The sequence below is a fragment of the Leuresthes tenuis genome, unplaced genomic scaffold (genome assembly GCF_036924035.1).
Source record: "Leuresthes tenuis unplaced genomic scaffold, fLeuTen1.0.hap1 SCAF_4, whole genome shotgun sequence".
NCBI classification, from domain to species: Eukaryota; Metazoa; Chordata; class Actinopteri; order Atheriniformes; family Atherinopsidae; genus Leuresthes; species Leuresthes tenuis.
Window position 1 is genome coordinate 15,966,013 of NW_027325358.1, and position 17,225 is coordinate 15,983,237.

A 17,225-nucleotide genomic window follows, 5' to 3' on the forward strand; every position below is an offset into this window, starting at 1 on the left:
TTACAAGCCAGATAACTGTGAGATCTGTGCATAAGTAGTGAGCAGGGAAGGAAAATCATACATGCTGCTGTCATTTATGTGTATAAAAGCGTGTTTGTGCACATTTAACCATATGCAAAATGTGAACCTAAATCTAGTGTCGCTGCTCTCAGCTTCCATAGTTTATTCACCTGGCTGCGTTTCAAAATTATTTGGTATTGCAGCATTTGCATACTCTCAGTTCCTCCTCCATACAAAAACAAGCAAGAAAGAAAAAAAAAAGAGAAAAAACGCAAGTACGAGTACCTGAAGTGGGACAAATGGATCAGCCTCCTCTGGTTGCCAAACCTCGACCACGCTGGTGGGCATCTGACTCAGAGCTTTGTGGGGACAAGAAATCAAATTAGCAGTCAGATGTCGGACATCACTCTCAAATGCAACTACATCGTGCTTAAGAGGCCATTATAAAACCAACGCAAGCTCCCAGTCACTGGTTATTACAGACAAACTAACATAAACGATGTGAGATACAAGTAAGGAAACGACTTCGCCTCGGCAGGCTGACAAAGGCTATTTGCTAGCTGCTTGTTTAGCAGATGGTTAGCTCGGTAGCTACCGAACTTGGAAATCATTTCCACTGCTGCAACACGAAACATGGCTTTTTCGCCCAGTAGAATTAGCTGAAAATATTTCGAATATCTATTAAAGTCACAACCGATAACAAAAAAAAAAAAAAGTCCCACTAAGCCACAATTTTTCTGCCTGAGCAAGTCAGTTTCGTTCATTAAAACAGCAAGGGAACTGGCAGACAGCTAGCAAGAACTGACACTAGTAAACATTAGCTTGTACACTCTTACAAGTTGCTATAAATCAACGCATGCTTATACTAGAGTTTGGACATTTATTCTGACTCATTTCCCGCTATTTAAGACCGGGTCCTATGGAGGACAGTTGTCAACCCATTTTCCAGTGTAACGCCTGATGTCAGGTAGCTAACTTAACGTTTTTTTTTTTTTTCTTTCCCCTAGAGCGGTCGAGTTAACGTTACACCCGAGAAAGGGTAAACAAAGGTGGGCACAAACCTTGCAGCTGAGCCCCTCCGCGTTGAACGAAGGGCAGGACGAGTTGCAGTAATTGTAGTATATTAATCCACGTTTTCCTGTGACAGTGGCTTTCTTGGTGGAAGTCGTGTAGCCCCGCCATGCTGCCCTCTCAGCTAGCAGCCTGCCTTATGTTCCGCTGTGTTGGTCTTTCTCTTTGCAAAGCGAGCAGCAGCAGCAGCTCCCTCCTTCTGTCCCTCCCTGCTGCTGAAACACACAGCGTGCGCACAGGGTGTAGCCTGCATCGATGCTGCTGTAGGAGGTAAACCCGGCAAGCATTACAGAAAGGGATCATGCAACATGTTTAGTAGTGGCGGAGTATAACTGAACGCTATCAGTGGGGTGTTTTAAACTCCGAGTCCTGTCATTAAAATGTCACGACCTTACTCCTCCGCACGTGTAATTACAGGTTACTGCTCATATTGACATTCAAAGTTGTTCACGAGGCAAAAAAAAAAAACACAAAACAACAACAAACAGTAAGAAGAAATTGTTCCAATTCCACTTGAATATTGATATGGACACATAATAGTTTAACAGCCATCATGCGTGGGCATGCTGCAGCTTTTGATGCTTAATGCACATTTGACTAAAAGCACAGTAAAGAGACATTTCCACTGGAAATAAAAGTATTTTTCAGTAAAAAACCCCTTCCAGTACAGTCAGACTTCTAATATTCTCACTGCTTACAGGTGAGAAGTCACTGCCACAGACACTTGTGCATTAGGTCTTTAAAACAAAGTATTTCAGGTTAAGTCTCACACATAATCCAGTGGCAGGAACATTTAACAGCACGACACACATGTGCACACAGACAACAGTTTTCTTGGGGTTTTGCCAATAAGATCAACATGTTCACACGTGGAGATTTTCCTCCATGCTTTTGCTTCACATTATGAATCTATGTGATCTTAAAACCTGACACACTGCATTGGAGACTATATCCATGAACTTCATATTCAACACATTTTCAGCCACTTTTTACTTCCACTCTGCAGCATTTCAGGGAAACATTTCCTTTTTTTTTTTTTAAGCTCGTGATCCAAAAACAAACAGACTAATATCTCTGAACTGTTTGCAGTCGGAGGCTCAAATGAGTTGAAATATATCCTAATATATCCTTTTTAAATGGAAATACTGTATAGTATTTCCATTTAAAAAAAAAAAAGCCAAGCTGAAGAGTTGCTTGCTTCCTCTTTTCCATTCTACCCTCTTATTAGCTTAAACTGTAAAATGTGACTTGCTTGTGGACGAGTATAAACAATTTGATGTTTAATTAAATAATAATTACAGCACATTTCATGGAAGACCTTGAGCTTTTAGGCTCAGCAAAAGTCTCGTGTCACTGTGGCCCACTAAATTCTTCTCTTTAAAGGGCAGAGCGTGTTTGACAAGAGAAGTTAATGGTGTTTTCCAGGTTTGTGAGGTAAAGCTACGCAACATTTTCTACGAGTGTTGACATACTGCACGTCGGAGTCATGAATCATCCCAAGGACAGGTTGGGCAGGTACACACATGAAGCAACACCTCGCACAGGTGGGTGTGTCCCTGCAAACTGCAGCCATGGAGTAAAACTTTTATGCAGGGTTAGTGTACCAAACTAAATGTGCATCATTTCAAACGTGACTGAACAGCTGCAAATTTTCTCTTTGCAATTGTAAATAGCGTTGAGAGAGAGAGAGAGAAACAAAAAAAGCACTTGTCTAAAAGGAAGGAAAAAAAAAAAACCCAACTCATCAGCATGTCATTCATTTACTGGTAAGGAAACCAAACTGATGAGCGAAGCAAGATGAGCTTCGATCGCATTTGAAATTCAAATCAGCCAACCGAGACAGATCGGCCTCATCAACTAGGTCAGATGAGTAAACACAGAACACAAACTACCCGTTTGGCATTTCTTTTAGCAGAAAAGGAAGAAAAAGAAGAAAAAAAACAGGGGAACAGTCATTCCAGACATGTCAAGACAACAGAGTTCCTTTTTTTTTTGTTCATACAGAAACCGAGTGTGCAGCCCTGGGAGGGATGCTTTCATGGCACTATTTGCAACTAAGTCAATTTAGATAAAAAAAAAAGATTCAGAATCAGTACAACTGCAAACACACCTGTTAAACTGAGAGGCTCTTTTAATTTGTATTTACAAAAACAAAACAAATACATTCTATGCACCTTTAAAATAAACACATGTAACAGTGGACATAACATTTCCTAGAAATAAAACATGCACACTGTCTGCCTTTAGTCCAAGTGCACTTTCTCTAAATCAGCATCACAGATTATTGAAAAACAAATGAAGGGAAAACCCAGAGGAAGGAGTCCAAGTATTCGATCCCCATCCATCTGTTTAGGCCATATAAATGCAACCTTTTGCAATACAGATGCAGTGAGCGTTGATTCCTTTCCATCATCAGCTTGGAGCTCTCGGTTTTCATGTCAACAGGTGTCCAAGAAGTCAGACTGCTCACTTGTGCTTATCCCAGAGCCCCCTTCACCCTCTCCCAGACACTAATGTCTGGCTCAGTCTCCTCTCCGGTTGCACCTAAGCAACATATCCACTGCTAAAGTCCATCTGGCACAACAAAAAATCCCTGCTATCCCACCTCAGACGGTGCATTTATTTCCCCTTTAAACACAGAAAACAGTAACAAGAAATGCAGAGACCAGGAAGTAGTTTTCAAACAGTCGCTTCAACACGTATATTTCTGTTTGTGTCTCCATAAAAGAAGTTCTTTGTCAGTCCATATAGTCAAAGTCCTCAGGTATGCCGAAGGCTTTATTAATGCGGCCGTCATCGAAGGAGAACTTCTTCTTCGTCCAGGACTTGATGGCAAAAACGTTGTCTGAAAACAGACATTAAAAGCCATTATTTGATCAGATGAGGGACACCGGCACATTTTTCCATGACTCAGACGAACGATAAAGTCAGTCATGGAGAAGCAGAACAGTCCTGGACATCGAGCCTGAAGCCGAACCCGTCGGCTCTTATTGTGAAGCCTCCGATTCTTTAGGCGGTTAAAGTCCAGTTATTCAGGCTTCCTAATAAGAGCAAACACGTTCCAACAGTTAGGATCAAGAGGAGAAAAAATCAATTAGGTAATTAAGGGTGATTAATCTGATTAGTCATCTCTCGACTCTGAGCTCACGATACAACAATCAGCTACAGACAACTGACACAAGTGCAGACTTCCCTTATCGTCTCCACTTCATACATTTAGGCTTTGGGTGAACTTTTTATAGCACTGTGGTAGAATTCCTTTAAATCAGCTTTTTTCTTTTCAAAAAAAAGGTTCAATTTCCTCTGGTAGTCTAACATGAAAATGAATTATTCTCATACAAGCAGTTCTAAAGGAGTCAATAAGACTACACAAGAGTGTAGTTATTTTAAAATAAAGGATAAAGAAGTGTCTTTTTCCTGAGTTATAAAGAAAATGTGTAATAAGTGTAAGAAATACATTTGAGGCCACTCATAAGCCAGGCTGAACAGTGTCATGAGTTTATAACGCATCTGAATCACCTGTCTTATCAGGAGCTTAAGCCAATAAAAAAATAAAGAAAGAAGCTGAATCACACTATTACTAATTTACTTCACTCCAGTCCTGTTGGATCGTTGCATTACTTTCATGATGAAACAGGTGGTGAAATGTGTCAGGGCTTGTGTGGGTGTGTCTCAGTGTTACTACAACGCTACGGGCGATTTGAACATCAATTTCAAGCAGTAACCCAACGGCGGCTACGAACAGTTCCAACATCATGGCCTTTACTGCGAATCTGCCGGATTCTGCTAAAAGGCTGCAGAGTTGCTGCCGGTTATTCAAACAAGCCCAGAAGACTCGTCTTTGCTGTGCTGATGAGGGTTTGGCTGTCAAACGGTTCAGACTGAGTCGTTACAGCCTGTAACGGCACAGTTTGAGCCCGAGGTTAAAAAAGAAAACAGGTTTCATACTGCCCACCGCAGAGAGTAGGAACTGCAGGTAGTGAAAGTGCCAGTTATGACTCACAGTTACTTTAAATGGCACGGCTTTGTTAAGTAGCCGGCAGTGATGTTGACACGAACAGTCGAAAGACCTCAGTATCTCCCGTTAGCCCCCAAAGTGCAGCCGTGTCCACACTCAGTGTCAAGAAATGTCTCAGAGGGCCCGAGTACCGGCACCTGGGAGATCTTTCAGTTCCTGAATTTCAACCTGAGTCACTGTCACCATCATTCTTGCTAATTTTTCAACTCAGTGTGTTTTCACTACAGCTGTGTTACAGAGTGGGACTGTGACTGAACATCAGCTTTAACGCACATCATTCACACATTAAACTTTTTATTTAAAGCTTTTAACCAGCATTCCTAAACACATGGCAGACTTTCCCTTTTAACTGAGAAGCTGAGGCCACGACATTTGACTAAAGAGCAACAACAAAAAAAAAGTGTCATGAACTGAGAAATTCTTCAAATAGAAATCAATAAAAATGACCTACCCGTCCACCTGGAAACAGCATCTTTTGCTATGACGTTTGACTTTTCTGCAAAGACAAAACTCATGATCAGGATGTACCACGTGTCACACGAAATCCACTCATTTCTCCATTTATTCAACATTTACCCAGAATCTAGCAGTAGGCCAAGTACGCACAGGTGTGCTTTTGGCAACTGCGAAAAAAAGGAAGACTTGAAAGAAGATTGAAAAGTGTCAACAGCCAAAAAAAAAAAAAACAGCTCCATAATTTGCAGTGGTCTTACAGACAGCCGGTTAAAATTATTGGCGTTTTACTCTAAAGCCCTTTTCATAAATAGCTAGCGACTTATCTACTAAAGAAGATGTTCTCCTTAACCCCGCTGCTGTTCCTCTGTGGTAGTTAACACAGATGGAAGGGGATCAGCGCTGCATCAGTGTGCGCTAACATCAAGCCGGCATCGTGATTTCCACGACACTTCAATCCCTGCTTAAAAGGCATATGCGGATGGTTTTTTTTAATTTAAGTGCACATGTAAGTCTTCTCTTCCCTTGTTACGGCTTAAAAGATCCTTCCGACTTTAGAAATCTGAAATATTTTCTGTTGATGATTCGCCAATCACCTGCTGCATGGTGTAGCAACAATACCAACTGTCATGGTCCACTGACATTATGACCTTTCTTTTTTTGCTTTTCGGTCGAAGGTCTTTTTTTTTTTCTACCTTCAAATCTGGCAGAGACTACTACGTTCACTGGTCTATAAAGAAATAAAGTTGGCCTAATTTTCATCTGTTGTCACTGACAGACTGTTAAAGAGGCGCCATAAATGCTGAGACAAGCTAAAAATAATACGATAAACATTGTTCTTTACAAACGGAACAATAAACAAGGCTGTAGTGTAAATCATGGTGGTTCTATATAAAAGTAATCAAAGACGACTTCAAATGAAAAGTTTGGATAACATCCAAACCCATTCATAAATGAATAAACTGTATTTTTAAGATCCCTCTCTGATACGATTATCAGCGCACATTAGTTGCTGTGATTCATTTGTCCTTTGGTGGTTTTTAATCCCACCTGTTACTAACACAGCTTTCAGCAGTTTATTGGTAACTATGGGTGTGGCAGCTATTGTCAATAGTTTCAAGCTGGTGAATTCAAAATATTTTCCCTCCACTCTAGAATTGGCACATCTACTAGGTTTTTCTACTTCTAATTACAGAGAGTCGGACCGTGCGCTTCCACACGTTTGATAAAATAAGGGAATCAACGCTGTAAATCAAACCCAAAACCTTTCTACAGACAATTTGAATCCCACTTGCTGCCACGACAACGTCCATCTGTGGGTGTGGCAACCATTGCCAAACATGCACTGAACAACAAGACTGCGTCTTTGTTCGCTAATTGGTTTGGTGAATATGTGGAGAAGGGTGTTGGAGAGATTTTTAATACTTTCTGACGTTTATTGAATTTGGAAAAGGACTTTTTATCCCTTTCAATGTGAATCCTAGAACACATCAAAGATGTGTGTGTGTGTGATAACTTTGCTGATGGCACCGTTTAGGTTATAACAGTAAAGATGATGCAGGTACAGGTCTGAGCTCACACTGCAAGTTCAGACAGAATTCCCTTTGCAGAAGCCATAACATAATGTGATACACTCAGCACAGAGCCGCACACACACACTTCTCAGAGGGGGAGATGGTTATCGTGTGTGTGTGAAAGAGAGAGACTTTCTTTTTCGGAGGGGTTGGTTTAGACCTTTAGGCATGTGGAGACAGATGGTTGGGTGAAAACAAAGACAAAGTACGCTCCTTCTTTCCAAACTGTTATCTCTTGAATCCGATTGCATCATGTGCATTTGGGATTAGATCTTTCACAATATAAATATTGGGATGATTAAAAAATATCCATCGACAAAAAAAACAGATTATATTCAACTGAATGTAAAAAATGAAAAGGAGTAAAGCTTGTTAATATTCTTTTTGTTTGAGGTGAGGCTCATTTTTCCTAATACAGCACCAGTTTGACTCTTCCTCCTCCCTGGAATAAGAGGAAATTCATTCGAGCCCTTTTCAGACACCGTGCACGTCACATCAATGGTTTAATACATCTGTTAAAGTGACAACATACAGTCAAAGTTCCTCGCACTTCATTCAGACGTGACAGTGACAAACAATCGCTGCCATTCATATGAGATCGGTGGTGAATAAAGTGAAGTAGAAAGTCATCATATGAGGACGTCGAGCGGTAACCGCATGATGAAATATTTAACTTCCCATTTAAGGCCAAATCTCAGGTTTTATACTGAACAGGTTCTACTCATCTCAAATGGCAAGGAGTAATAAAATTGAGTCTTTGGAGCCAGTTTTCTCAGATGTCACAGCACTATGCAGGAAAAGAAGCTGCAGCACCACACAATACATATATATACATAGTGTGCCAAACATGCAGTGGATGGCAGCAGCTGAAAATTCCCCTTTTTCTACAAGTTTAAGCTTGTTCAAGAGTCACTTTTTCTTCTTTTAACTCAAGTAACAGGCCAGTAACACCATAGCTGTTATCAACTGATCATATGTCACATTAACCCTCCACTGCTGTGTGTGTCTGCCTGTTAATGTGACCGCAGCAGTTCACACCTGTGCCGTGTTGAAATCTTACCTGGTTTCCATGTTATGGAAAAGCTCTGGGGCAGTAATTCACACGTAACACCGACTCGTTTACTTGTCACAGTATAATCTGGGGGCTTTTGCATTTAATGCCTGGTGCAGTTTAAAAAAAAAAACATCCACGAGAAAACCAATTTAATCACTTTAAAGATGCTGAACTGATGAATAGTTTGTCCTAATTAGAGCAGCAAATTGAAAGCAGGTTTTGGTGCAACATTGGGAGGTGCTGGTAAACAAGAGCAGAAACTTTCATGACACAACAAATGTCACATGGGCAGATGCTGGATCTGTTGTAATACCATGAAAAGGCTGTGTGAACCGTGTGCTCAAATAACGAAGGAGTTTATGCTCGTACGGACCAAATGATGCCTGCTTCAGCAGGAAGCGCTCACCCTTGCTGTTGTGTAAATATTTAACTAGTTTATGGCTAAAGCTGATATTCTAAGCAGGCATGAAAGTGCATCTGAATGTCTGTTGTGTCTGTTCTCGGCCGTGCAGTTAGATATGAGCGGTGCAGTCAGCCGTATCTCACAGCGGCCTTAACACCATTTACGAGACGATCGGATGTATGCAGACGTGTTGGCTGCTACCGACTCTGACGACTGGTCAGTAAGGCAGGCTTTTATCTTTATTGCTGCCTCTGAAAGATAATTCCAGCTTCCTCACTTGATTGCATTCACTCAAATCATTCCTTTATTAGTTAAAACCATATTTTCGAAAACTTTGAAATCTACATTTTTTTTTTTTAATTTGCACATTTATTTCCCCTCTTTTGAAAGATGAACATGCCGTATATAATATGAAGAAAGGTTTTTAGGATGCTAAAGCCATGGGTAAATCATTCATCAACTTACATTTTTATAGAGTTTTACAGCTTTTCACCAGAAGCTGAGCAAGTTTAGAGGTTCGAAGAGGCAATATTTAGAAATGGTTTATACCTTTTCTGCTTATGGATACAGTTTAAGACATTACGGTCTATAAAGATGACTTTCATGATCATATTTTCTTTACTGGCCAACACTGGCTGCTTTTTAAAAGGTCAGATTCAACCGCTCTCCTTTCATTAATTCTGAAGTGTTATCAATTGATCATTCAAGTGTGGTATTATTCAATACTTAAACGTATTAGCAGGATACTTTTGGGCAATATACTCTAAAATGTGAACATAAAAACAGCCGAGCAACAAGCTGGTGTTGCCTCTGGACCTGTAACAGCTGGCAGTCCTGAACCAGAAAAGGAGGTACGGAGAGTGAATTCAATTAAAACAAACAAAACCCACTAAAGATATGTCACAATGAGGTTTTTTTTTCCTCCAATGGGAACAAAAAGGAAAGAAGAAAATGACATGCAATGTAGAGACTTGTACAGCGATAAGTAGAATAGGTTTCACAGCGGCTGTATGAGATCCCTGAACCTGCTCTCCAGCCTGTAATCTGATCAAATGTACCCCAGTGATTCTGCTATTTGGGATTTATCCTTCATTTCCATACATGTAAGACGTTCAACAACAGCAGGAAATCAAAAGATAAAAACTTTTTGATGGGAAGCCGGGATTTCACATAGTGTGTCCCAACTTCTTCAGACCCGTGATGTGATCTGAACCTTCAAAGACGGCCTTCGTTAAAAGGTGCGAGGAGCTCATTTCAGCATGTAAAATATTATTTTACCGCATTCCGATCGTCTTCAGCTCCGATTGGCTCACTGAAGAGATGAAATATGATTCAATTTGTCTGCCAGGTGCAGGTAAAGTAGCTGACATTATGTGGGGAAACTACACCGAAATAATCCGACTCCTACTGCAGTATTTTGTGTTCAGTCGCTGGTGTGATGCCGTTTATGGCTGAATATCCCAAATAGTTTAGCCTTGGATGCTGCCAGCTCTTTCCTTCACCTCTCCTTTTAATCCTCAGCGGATGCAAAGTTTAATCTGCGCCGATCATCACCTGGACTGTAATAACATTCTGTAATAACCAAATGAGTGCTTCCAAAACACCTGAATCATTTCACGTAAAAATGGGCACGTTTTACAACTAAAAGTAGCTATTTTGCCATTTGTGTGAGTATGTCTCACATTCTGATGGGATGTTTATGTTACTAATGTGTCTGTAAACCACTTCATGACATTTACATTCAGAACAAGCTTTCATCCAAAGTGACATACGGGTGACAAACAACACCGAGGCGTCAATGCAGTGAGGAACATTAAGTGCTAAATCAGTTTATATCCATTTATTGACCGAGAACAAGAGGTTCAACCATACAGAGCGAGCGCATGAGTGCAAGTAAACAGTGTGTTAGGGTGAAGAGGTATCTTTGGAGGAGATGAGTGTTCAAGAGATTCTTATAGGTAGAGTGGGATGCTCTGCTCTGATAGCGTTTAGAAACTCATTTTCACCATCGTGGAATCGTGAATGAAAGCAGTCTGGATTAAAGCTGCCTTGCATGTAAGGATGGACACACCAGACAAGAGAGCATAAGGATGTAGGACTGATTTTAGATGACTGTCTGCAGCATTAGTGGCTTGAATTTGATTGGGGAAGCAAGAGGAGTTCAATATGCAAAAGGATGTGCCCTTTGTTGTAGATAACCGTTGCTGATGCGCAGCTTCTGGTCTCTTAACTCACAACAGCCCTATTTCCATGGCTTTTAAAGCTTACACGACAAACAAATAATAAAGAAAATAATGGTTTAATACCAAGGGAGTGAAACTTGATGAACAGGGTGGAAGAAACATGGCCGTTTTCAGCTAAAACTGAGTCAGAACATCACAGCTTATTTGCAAAAATGCAACAACACGGTTTCTTTAATGAATTCAGCACAACTCGACATGCTTTTGATCAAATGTATGAGAGCATACGGAGAAGGAGAGCTTGGCGAGAAGAGAGGAGATTATCAAACGACCACGTTCTGCATGTACTCACTCGTCTGTTCAACCACTTCAGGGTCACATTCACGGTACTTCTCCAGCTCGGCCTGCAGCTGTGTTCGCTCCTCTCTCAGAGCCTGCAGCTCCTTCAGCAGAGAGCTTCTTTCTTTCTGCACAGACACACAAATGACTTTCATTTCTCTCGTCCCGTCAAATGCAAGATTGATCTCAATTAACGGATGTGAATTTGTATTTTCCCGGCACGATTTAAAGCCATCCTTACTGTATCTTGACGTCCTACTTTTGCCTTTTCAACTGCTTTCTGCAGAGACGTTTTCCGCTGCTTTGCATCTGAAACCTTAAAGTCACAGTCCAGGACCATTAATACAGTCTGCAGACAACACAAGTTTTCCTGAACTGGGGCATAAAATCCTTTATAAACAGTCATCTGCACTTAAAATGCTGAAACCAACTCACGAGACAAGTCAATAATGGAGCTAATTCAAGTATTGTAGCCTTTGATTGCACTGAAGATGTCCTTAAAATCATTAGAGAACACGACTGCTCAAAAGAAGGTCACAAATCGATGATTCGCCAGCTTCACAAACTACAGTAACTACATTGCAATCAATTGCGCTGTTGGAGCAAATAAGCTCTATAATTAGGGCGCCATTTGTCACCTTTTTAGTCACAACGTCTGCCCCAAAAATCTGGTGGCTAATGTTCTCCGAGGAGTCGCCACCCTCCCGCCATCTGTCTGCCATGCGACACGAGGGGAAGTGGGTCAGCACAGACCGCGAGACTGTCAAAGACGAGCAGGGTGACTTTCTGTGATCTCTCAAAAGAGTGCAACGTGACAGTTTTCTTTTTAGCTCACATTTGCTGTAAATTGAGCTTTTATTTTCATTTCGGTTTCTAATTTGAATAGAGGAAAAAAATAATAAATAAATAAATCAAAATCTGCCGAGTGTACACGACTGTTCAGAAAGAACAACAAAAAGAGCTCTTTATCTTTCTATCCATCATTTCTTCTTTTTTTTTCCTCAGCAGAAGTGTTTTCTGGGCCGTGTTTATCTCAGTCTGACCTCCTTACTCTGCAGCAGAGTGTCCTCTTTACTCTCCCTGCATGAAGTACATGACGATGCAGCGATGCTGTGCGTTACTGCAGAATAAAGCACCGTCTGTGTGTGTGTTCTGGCCTTCAGAACAAACTCTTTGGGGAGTTGAATAAACTAAACTTTACTCCATCTTAACGTGCGTATAAAAAAAAGTGAAAAGCGACTCTTCAGAGACTTCATTTGGAATTGAACTGTTTTCCCGTGTTAAGACTCGAATTGACATTGTTCGTTTCACAGCTCTTGCAGTTCGTTTTAAACGTTTCACGGCATCGCAAATAATGATGATGTGTTTTCCCACTGAGGTCAGTTGACGTGCACGAGATCTAACCTTTATCATGCACATGGCAGGCTTGCCACATTGCCGAACCGAGCTGCTCCAGCGCACGGACCGTCATCATCCCAGAAACCCCCTTTTCCCTCGTGGCGATCACAGCTAATGACGCTTTGTTACCGCGCGGCTTTAAATGCCAACTCTGAATGCTACCTCATCGTTTTCAGATTGTCATTGTTGTTCACGAATAGAATTCCAGAGCAGTTCGTTACACACTGGGACTAAGAAAGCAGAGGTTCAACTCCAACTGATGTTCTCACCTGTTTCTGGAGCTCCTCCAGTTTGTGCTTGCGAGCGTGTACGGCCTTACTGGGAAAGGCCCAGTAGTAGTTGGATGTGCCGACTCTTTCACAGTCCACCATGTTGTCATCAACCAGGCTCTGCAGCACCTCCTTCACAGTCATGGGAGCTTGAAGCAGCAGAAAATGCAAGGACCGTGAGCTTTCATTTGTCATCATTCCACTGCCTCACAGAGAAGTAAATGCTATTTCTGGGTTTGATTTGTGGATGGCATGATTTACAGAGGAGTTTGGATCTGCCTGGAAACATAATATGGACCTGATGTGAGGTGTGATAATGCGTTCTGCTGAGTCTCTCTCTCTTTCTCTTTTTTCAGTGTTGGCAACGCATAAGACTCGAACGTTCGCGAAAAGGAGCCCACTCATCTGAGGCTTCTCTGCCTGCTTGATGCTCATCTGAGAACGCTTCAGGAAAGGATGCAACAGAAGCCAGAGTCACCCCTTGAAGTGTGTCAGCGGTGAAATGTGATACTCCCACTCGCTTCGCTCAGCCGGTCCCACTGTGAGAACTCAAAGCGCTTAATCTGATGAGAATGTTGAACAGCAGCAAAAACGAGACTGGTGATGACGATGAAAATGAAGAAAGTGCTGAATGGATTAACCCAACTCTGAATGAGCTCGTCTCTTTTCTCATCATGCGATTAAGCAGCCCGTTGCTGCCTAATTGCTCTGCCTTTTTAATGGCTTCCACCGTGTTCTCGCCACTCTTTATCTTCTCAGCTCAGCTGGGATCACTAGATTGGCCCCTTTTCTCACCATTTCTCTCATTCTACAGGAAAATGGGCCTGCAATGCAGATCTCTTGTAACCCCTCCCCCCACCACTCATTACGCCTCCGTACGAGGGGGTCAAAACCATGTGCTTTTAATCATAGAAACAAGATTTAATTTCTTCAGATTAATATTTTGTTCACTAAAACCCCCTCTTCATTTCCCTCAAACTCACTCTGCACAGTGCACAAATGTTTTTGTGGCTGGTCCGGTACTTAATAACCCAAGTTTGTGTCTTTATCAATTTTCCCCTCAACAATCAGAATGAGGAAACATCGTTTAACTTAAGAGCCAAAGCCTTCAACAGCTCTCTGCACTGTGAGATTACTGCGATTGACAGGTCAGGTTCTGGTTTTACAGACTAAATACAGCTCAGATGGTAATAGCAAGCCCTGGTTGCCATGGCAATTCTGCGAAAACGTCATGGCAGTGTTTTCAAGAATGCATGAGGGTGCAGTGCTTGTCGACGCCGTCTGTGCAGTCCCTGTGAGGAGAGAAACTGATGGGATTCTGATTTATTGTGCAGGTTTTATTTCTATCTTAAGTCATTTTTCATGTTCTAAATATTATTGATGTTCCAAAACTAAATAAATCTAAATAAAAATGCAAAAAAATCCTGTACATGTCAATGTAAGAATCATGCATTGTTTTTATGTCAGAACGTATCGATTTAGTTCTAATCTTTGCAACTTCTTTAAGAGCGGCATCCAACGTCCATTTTCATGTGGAACTCACATATTTGGATGAAAGTTTAGATCTGCTGCCTGAGGCCCGAGTGCTTTAAAACAGTCTGATTTTAGAATCGTTTAACTTTAGCTATCGGGCACCAGCTAAACGACATTTAGCTGTTCACACTGTAAATTGTAACTCACCTATGCCCTTTGCTTTGGGAGCAATCTTTTCAATGTCTTTCAGCTGAAACACGTCTTTCTGAAAAGAGAGCCAGAGAACATGTTCAGTAACACTCATCTACATCTCTGTTAGTTTCAAGAGTTTTTGGGTGGACATTATTTGGGCTTTCTGGACGTAAACAATACATTTATATGGATTTAAACAGTAATTACACAGCTTTTTAAGGTATTTTTTCATGGTTCATCTGTTACAAGCATCCTTTATTTCTCCATTTTCTGTACTTTAGAAACATTTAACGGTGGCTCTAAATTACTGAAGAGCACTTCCTACATTTACTGACAGCACAACTGGAACACGGGCAAAAGCGTTTAGAATCAAGCACAACAGAGTAAAGACATTCAAATGAGAGAGAAAAAAACCCATTACATCATGCGTTTTAAAAATAAAGGCAGCGTTAACATACAGTTAGGAGTCACGGAAAAGAACCCAAATGACAAAAAATAAAGTTCATCACTGTTTGACAGCAGTATGACTGAAATTTCTGAGCTCTTCGGTGAGAGCTGAAGGAAGTACCTTGAAGCGAGATGTGACAACATGCAGTGGTATGTTAGCCAAGCAAGAGTGTTCAGACTCCCGCTTGTGGCTCTGTTTTAACCTGACTTGATTGCCATCAGGTATCAGAGGCTGAACACATAGCTGATGATCAGTAATCAACATGAATGCTGCAGTGTAAATTTAGAGTAAAAACAAACTCCAAAACTTTGTTGAATGCTTTTGTTTCTTTTCTTTTTTTTTTAAATGCATCAGAACCAGAGCAGCAAATCTTTAAACTAAATTATTCTACCAAGAATCTTGTTTCAGATATTCACAGTCCACGTAATTAAATGCCTGACAGTTGATGAGCAGTTTAAAGTGGAGGCACCCTTCGAGAGAAGACTTAATGCCATGATGCTGCAGATGTTTTGTAACACAGAACCATGTGCAAAGCTCCCTGCAGAAGCTGTTTACCAGCACAGGACAACAGCTGATGCAATTCTCATCTTTCCAATTGAGCAAGACTCAGGCTGCTTTGCAGGGTAAAGGCATCAACTCCAACACATTCAAAGTTTAAAGACAAAAAAATTCCCCCAAGTAATAAAAATGAAAACATTCTCAAATATAAAAACTCTAAACTCAGCACTGCCTTATCTGACTTTGCCTCATGCAAAGTTGTGTAAAACACAGGACGTGCATGTCTCAAACAGATGTCCCTACAACATGAACACATTGCTGTCTTTGTTCCTGTGTGTTTAGGTTTTGGTATTGAAATAGTTTTCAGGCTGGGCTCTGTCTCCCTAACATAAAGCTGGCAGCCGAGATGGATGTTAGCAACTTCAACACTCTTCTTTTTCCACCGACACAAAAATAACAACATAAAGATGCTGACCGGCATGAAAGGTTTAAATATGTGCGAGACAGCAGCGAAGGGGTAACAGAGGCTGGACTATTAACTTAATAAAATGTCACCAGTAACTCACCGATTCAAAAAAAATCTCCATCATACGAGTTCTCTTCTCCTCCAAGCTGAGTCCTTTCTTCTTTGACTGTTTCAGAAAGTACAAAGGATCACAGAGAATTGACATGTGAAAAGCAAAAAACATGTGAGGGATAAGTGACTGCATGTCCTGTTTGTCCTCACTGAATTCTACAACAAGAAACAGACCCCCATGCAGTATATCAGTGTTTTTGTATCATGGCTTCAGGTCACCATAGCACAGCAGCCTATAAATAAGTTATCTACTTTCCAACTCAGATGATTTTACATGGTCCCTCTTTAGAGATGGGTCACAATCAATGGCATATAATAATATCCTGGCTATCCAAGAGAGAATAAGGTTAATCTTGTTTTTTCAGCAGCCTTATCAATTAGCTGTCCCACATCCAGTCCGGTAGGTGGCGGTATTGCCCCTGAAATCCGGTTCTAACCGTAAATCAAACCTAATAAAGCCGAAGAAGACGTTTATAAACAGGCAATGGAATTCTCTTTATTTAATCAGCTCAAATCGTGTTCTAGTTACGGTATTATTCCATGACATTTACCTATTTTCATAGTATAGCTAATTTATAGAAACATAATGTCAACAGTACGTTTATATTTTGGATTGATGCCCCGTAAAATACTTAGTAAGCACTGAACATATTCAGTATTGAACATATTCAGAAACATTGACCTTGGACTGCTGTATTACTGTCCTGATTACTACTAGTTACAATCAATGTCGAGTAGTTTGCTAAACGTTTATACAATAATTAGTTGGGGTGACGTTGCTGTTAGCTCTGCTATCAACTGGCTTTGAAGCGATAGCTTGTGGCTACATGAGCGTCACTCGTCTGCAATGAACTGCGACAAAAAATTGCGTGATAAAGTGTAAAAATTAGCTTACCATTTTGCGAAGTCGACTGTCGCAATAACAGCCAGTAACATTAACGTTTGAGGCCCTTTAATGCCAGAAGACGCCGTTTTCGTGCTTCCTATTCAGATAGCGACACAGTAGTTCGGGTCGTACTGAATTTCCCGCGAAAGATACATGCTGCATTCATGTCACCGCGTAAACACCTGACTTTACTTCCCTACGGTGTCCCGAGCAGCATTATCAATAAAGATACCTATTGTTGATACTTTTGTACCTACCTCAGGTCAATAACCTTTGCAGTAGAGAAAATACTTGCACTCTATGCCCCTGAAAATCAAAACTTTCCAACTTTTTTATTTAACTTTTTTTAGTGTCCACAGACACAATTGTTTTAGTCGTGTTTTAATCCGACT

At 41.0% G+C, this 17,225-nt stretch overlaps 2 protein-coding genes across 2 annotated transcripts in view; both read right to left on the minus strand.

The window, feature by feature from the left end:
* tmem131l (transmembrane 131 like) overlaps nt 1-1,303 on the minus strand; it is a 32,737-nt gene extending 31,434 nt beyond the window's left edge. The window contains exons 1-2 of the mRNA XM_072384793.1: nt 1,062-1,303; nt 286-359 (exon numbers count right to left, since the gene is read on the minus strand). Of these exons, the coding sequence (XP_072240894.1) occupies nt 286-359; nt 1,062-1,182 (195 nt within the window). The 5' untranslated portion in view covers nt 1,183-1,303. The remainder of the gene's footprint in view (nt 1-285; nt 360-1,061) is intronic.
* A 2,358-nt stretch (nt 1,304-3,661) lies between these two features.
* Nucleotides 3,662-16,969, minus strand: mnd1 (meiotic nuclear divisions 1 homolog (S. cerevisiae)). Its single transcript, XM_072383819.1, has 8 exons — nt 16,843-16,969; nt 15,937-16,002; nt 14,440-14,497; nt 12,760-12,908; nt 11,334-11,408; nt 11,106-11,220; nt 5,541-5,585; nt 3,662-3,916 (listed from the first exon to the last, which is right to left on the minus strand). Exons 1-8 carry the CDS (start codon nt 16,843-16,845, stop codon nt 3,810-3,812), a joined length of 618 nt encoding a protein of 205 aa, XP_072239920.1. The 5' UTR covers nt 16,846-16,969; the 3' UTR covers nt 3,662-3,809.
* Nucleotides 16,970-17,225: the final 256 nt, after the last annotated feature.

Bases quoted from the DNA above. Each gene is read 5' to 3' on its own strand.
- mnd1 (XM_072383819.1), bottom strand. The intron at 11,221-11,333 runs GTAAGGATGGCT...GTGTCTGTGCAG, and splicing joins AAGTAGGACGTCAAGATACA to AAAGAAAGAAGCTCTCTGCT. The intron at 3,917-5,540 runs GTAGGTCATTTT...GTCTGTTTTCAG, and splicing joins TGCTGTTTCCAGGTGGACGG to ACAACGTTTTTGCCATCAAG.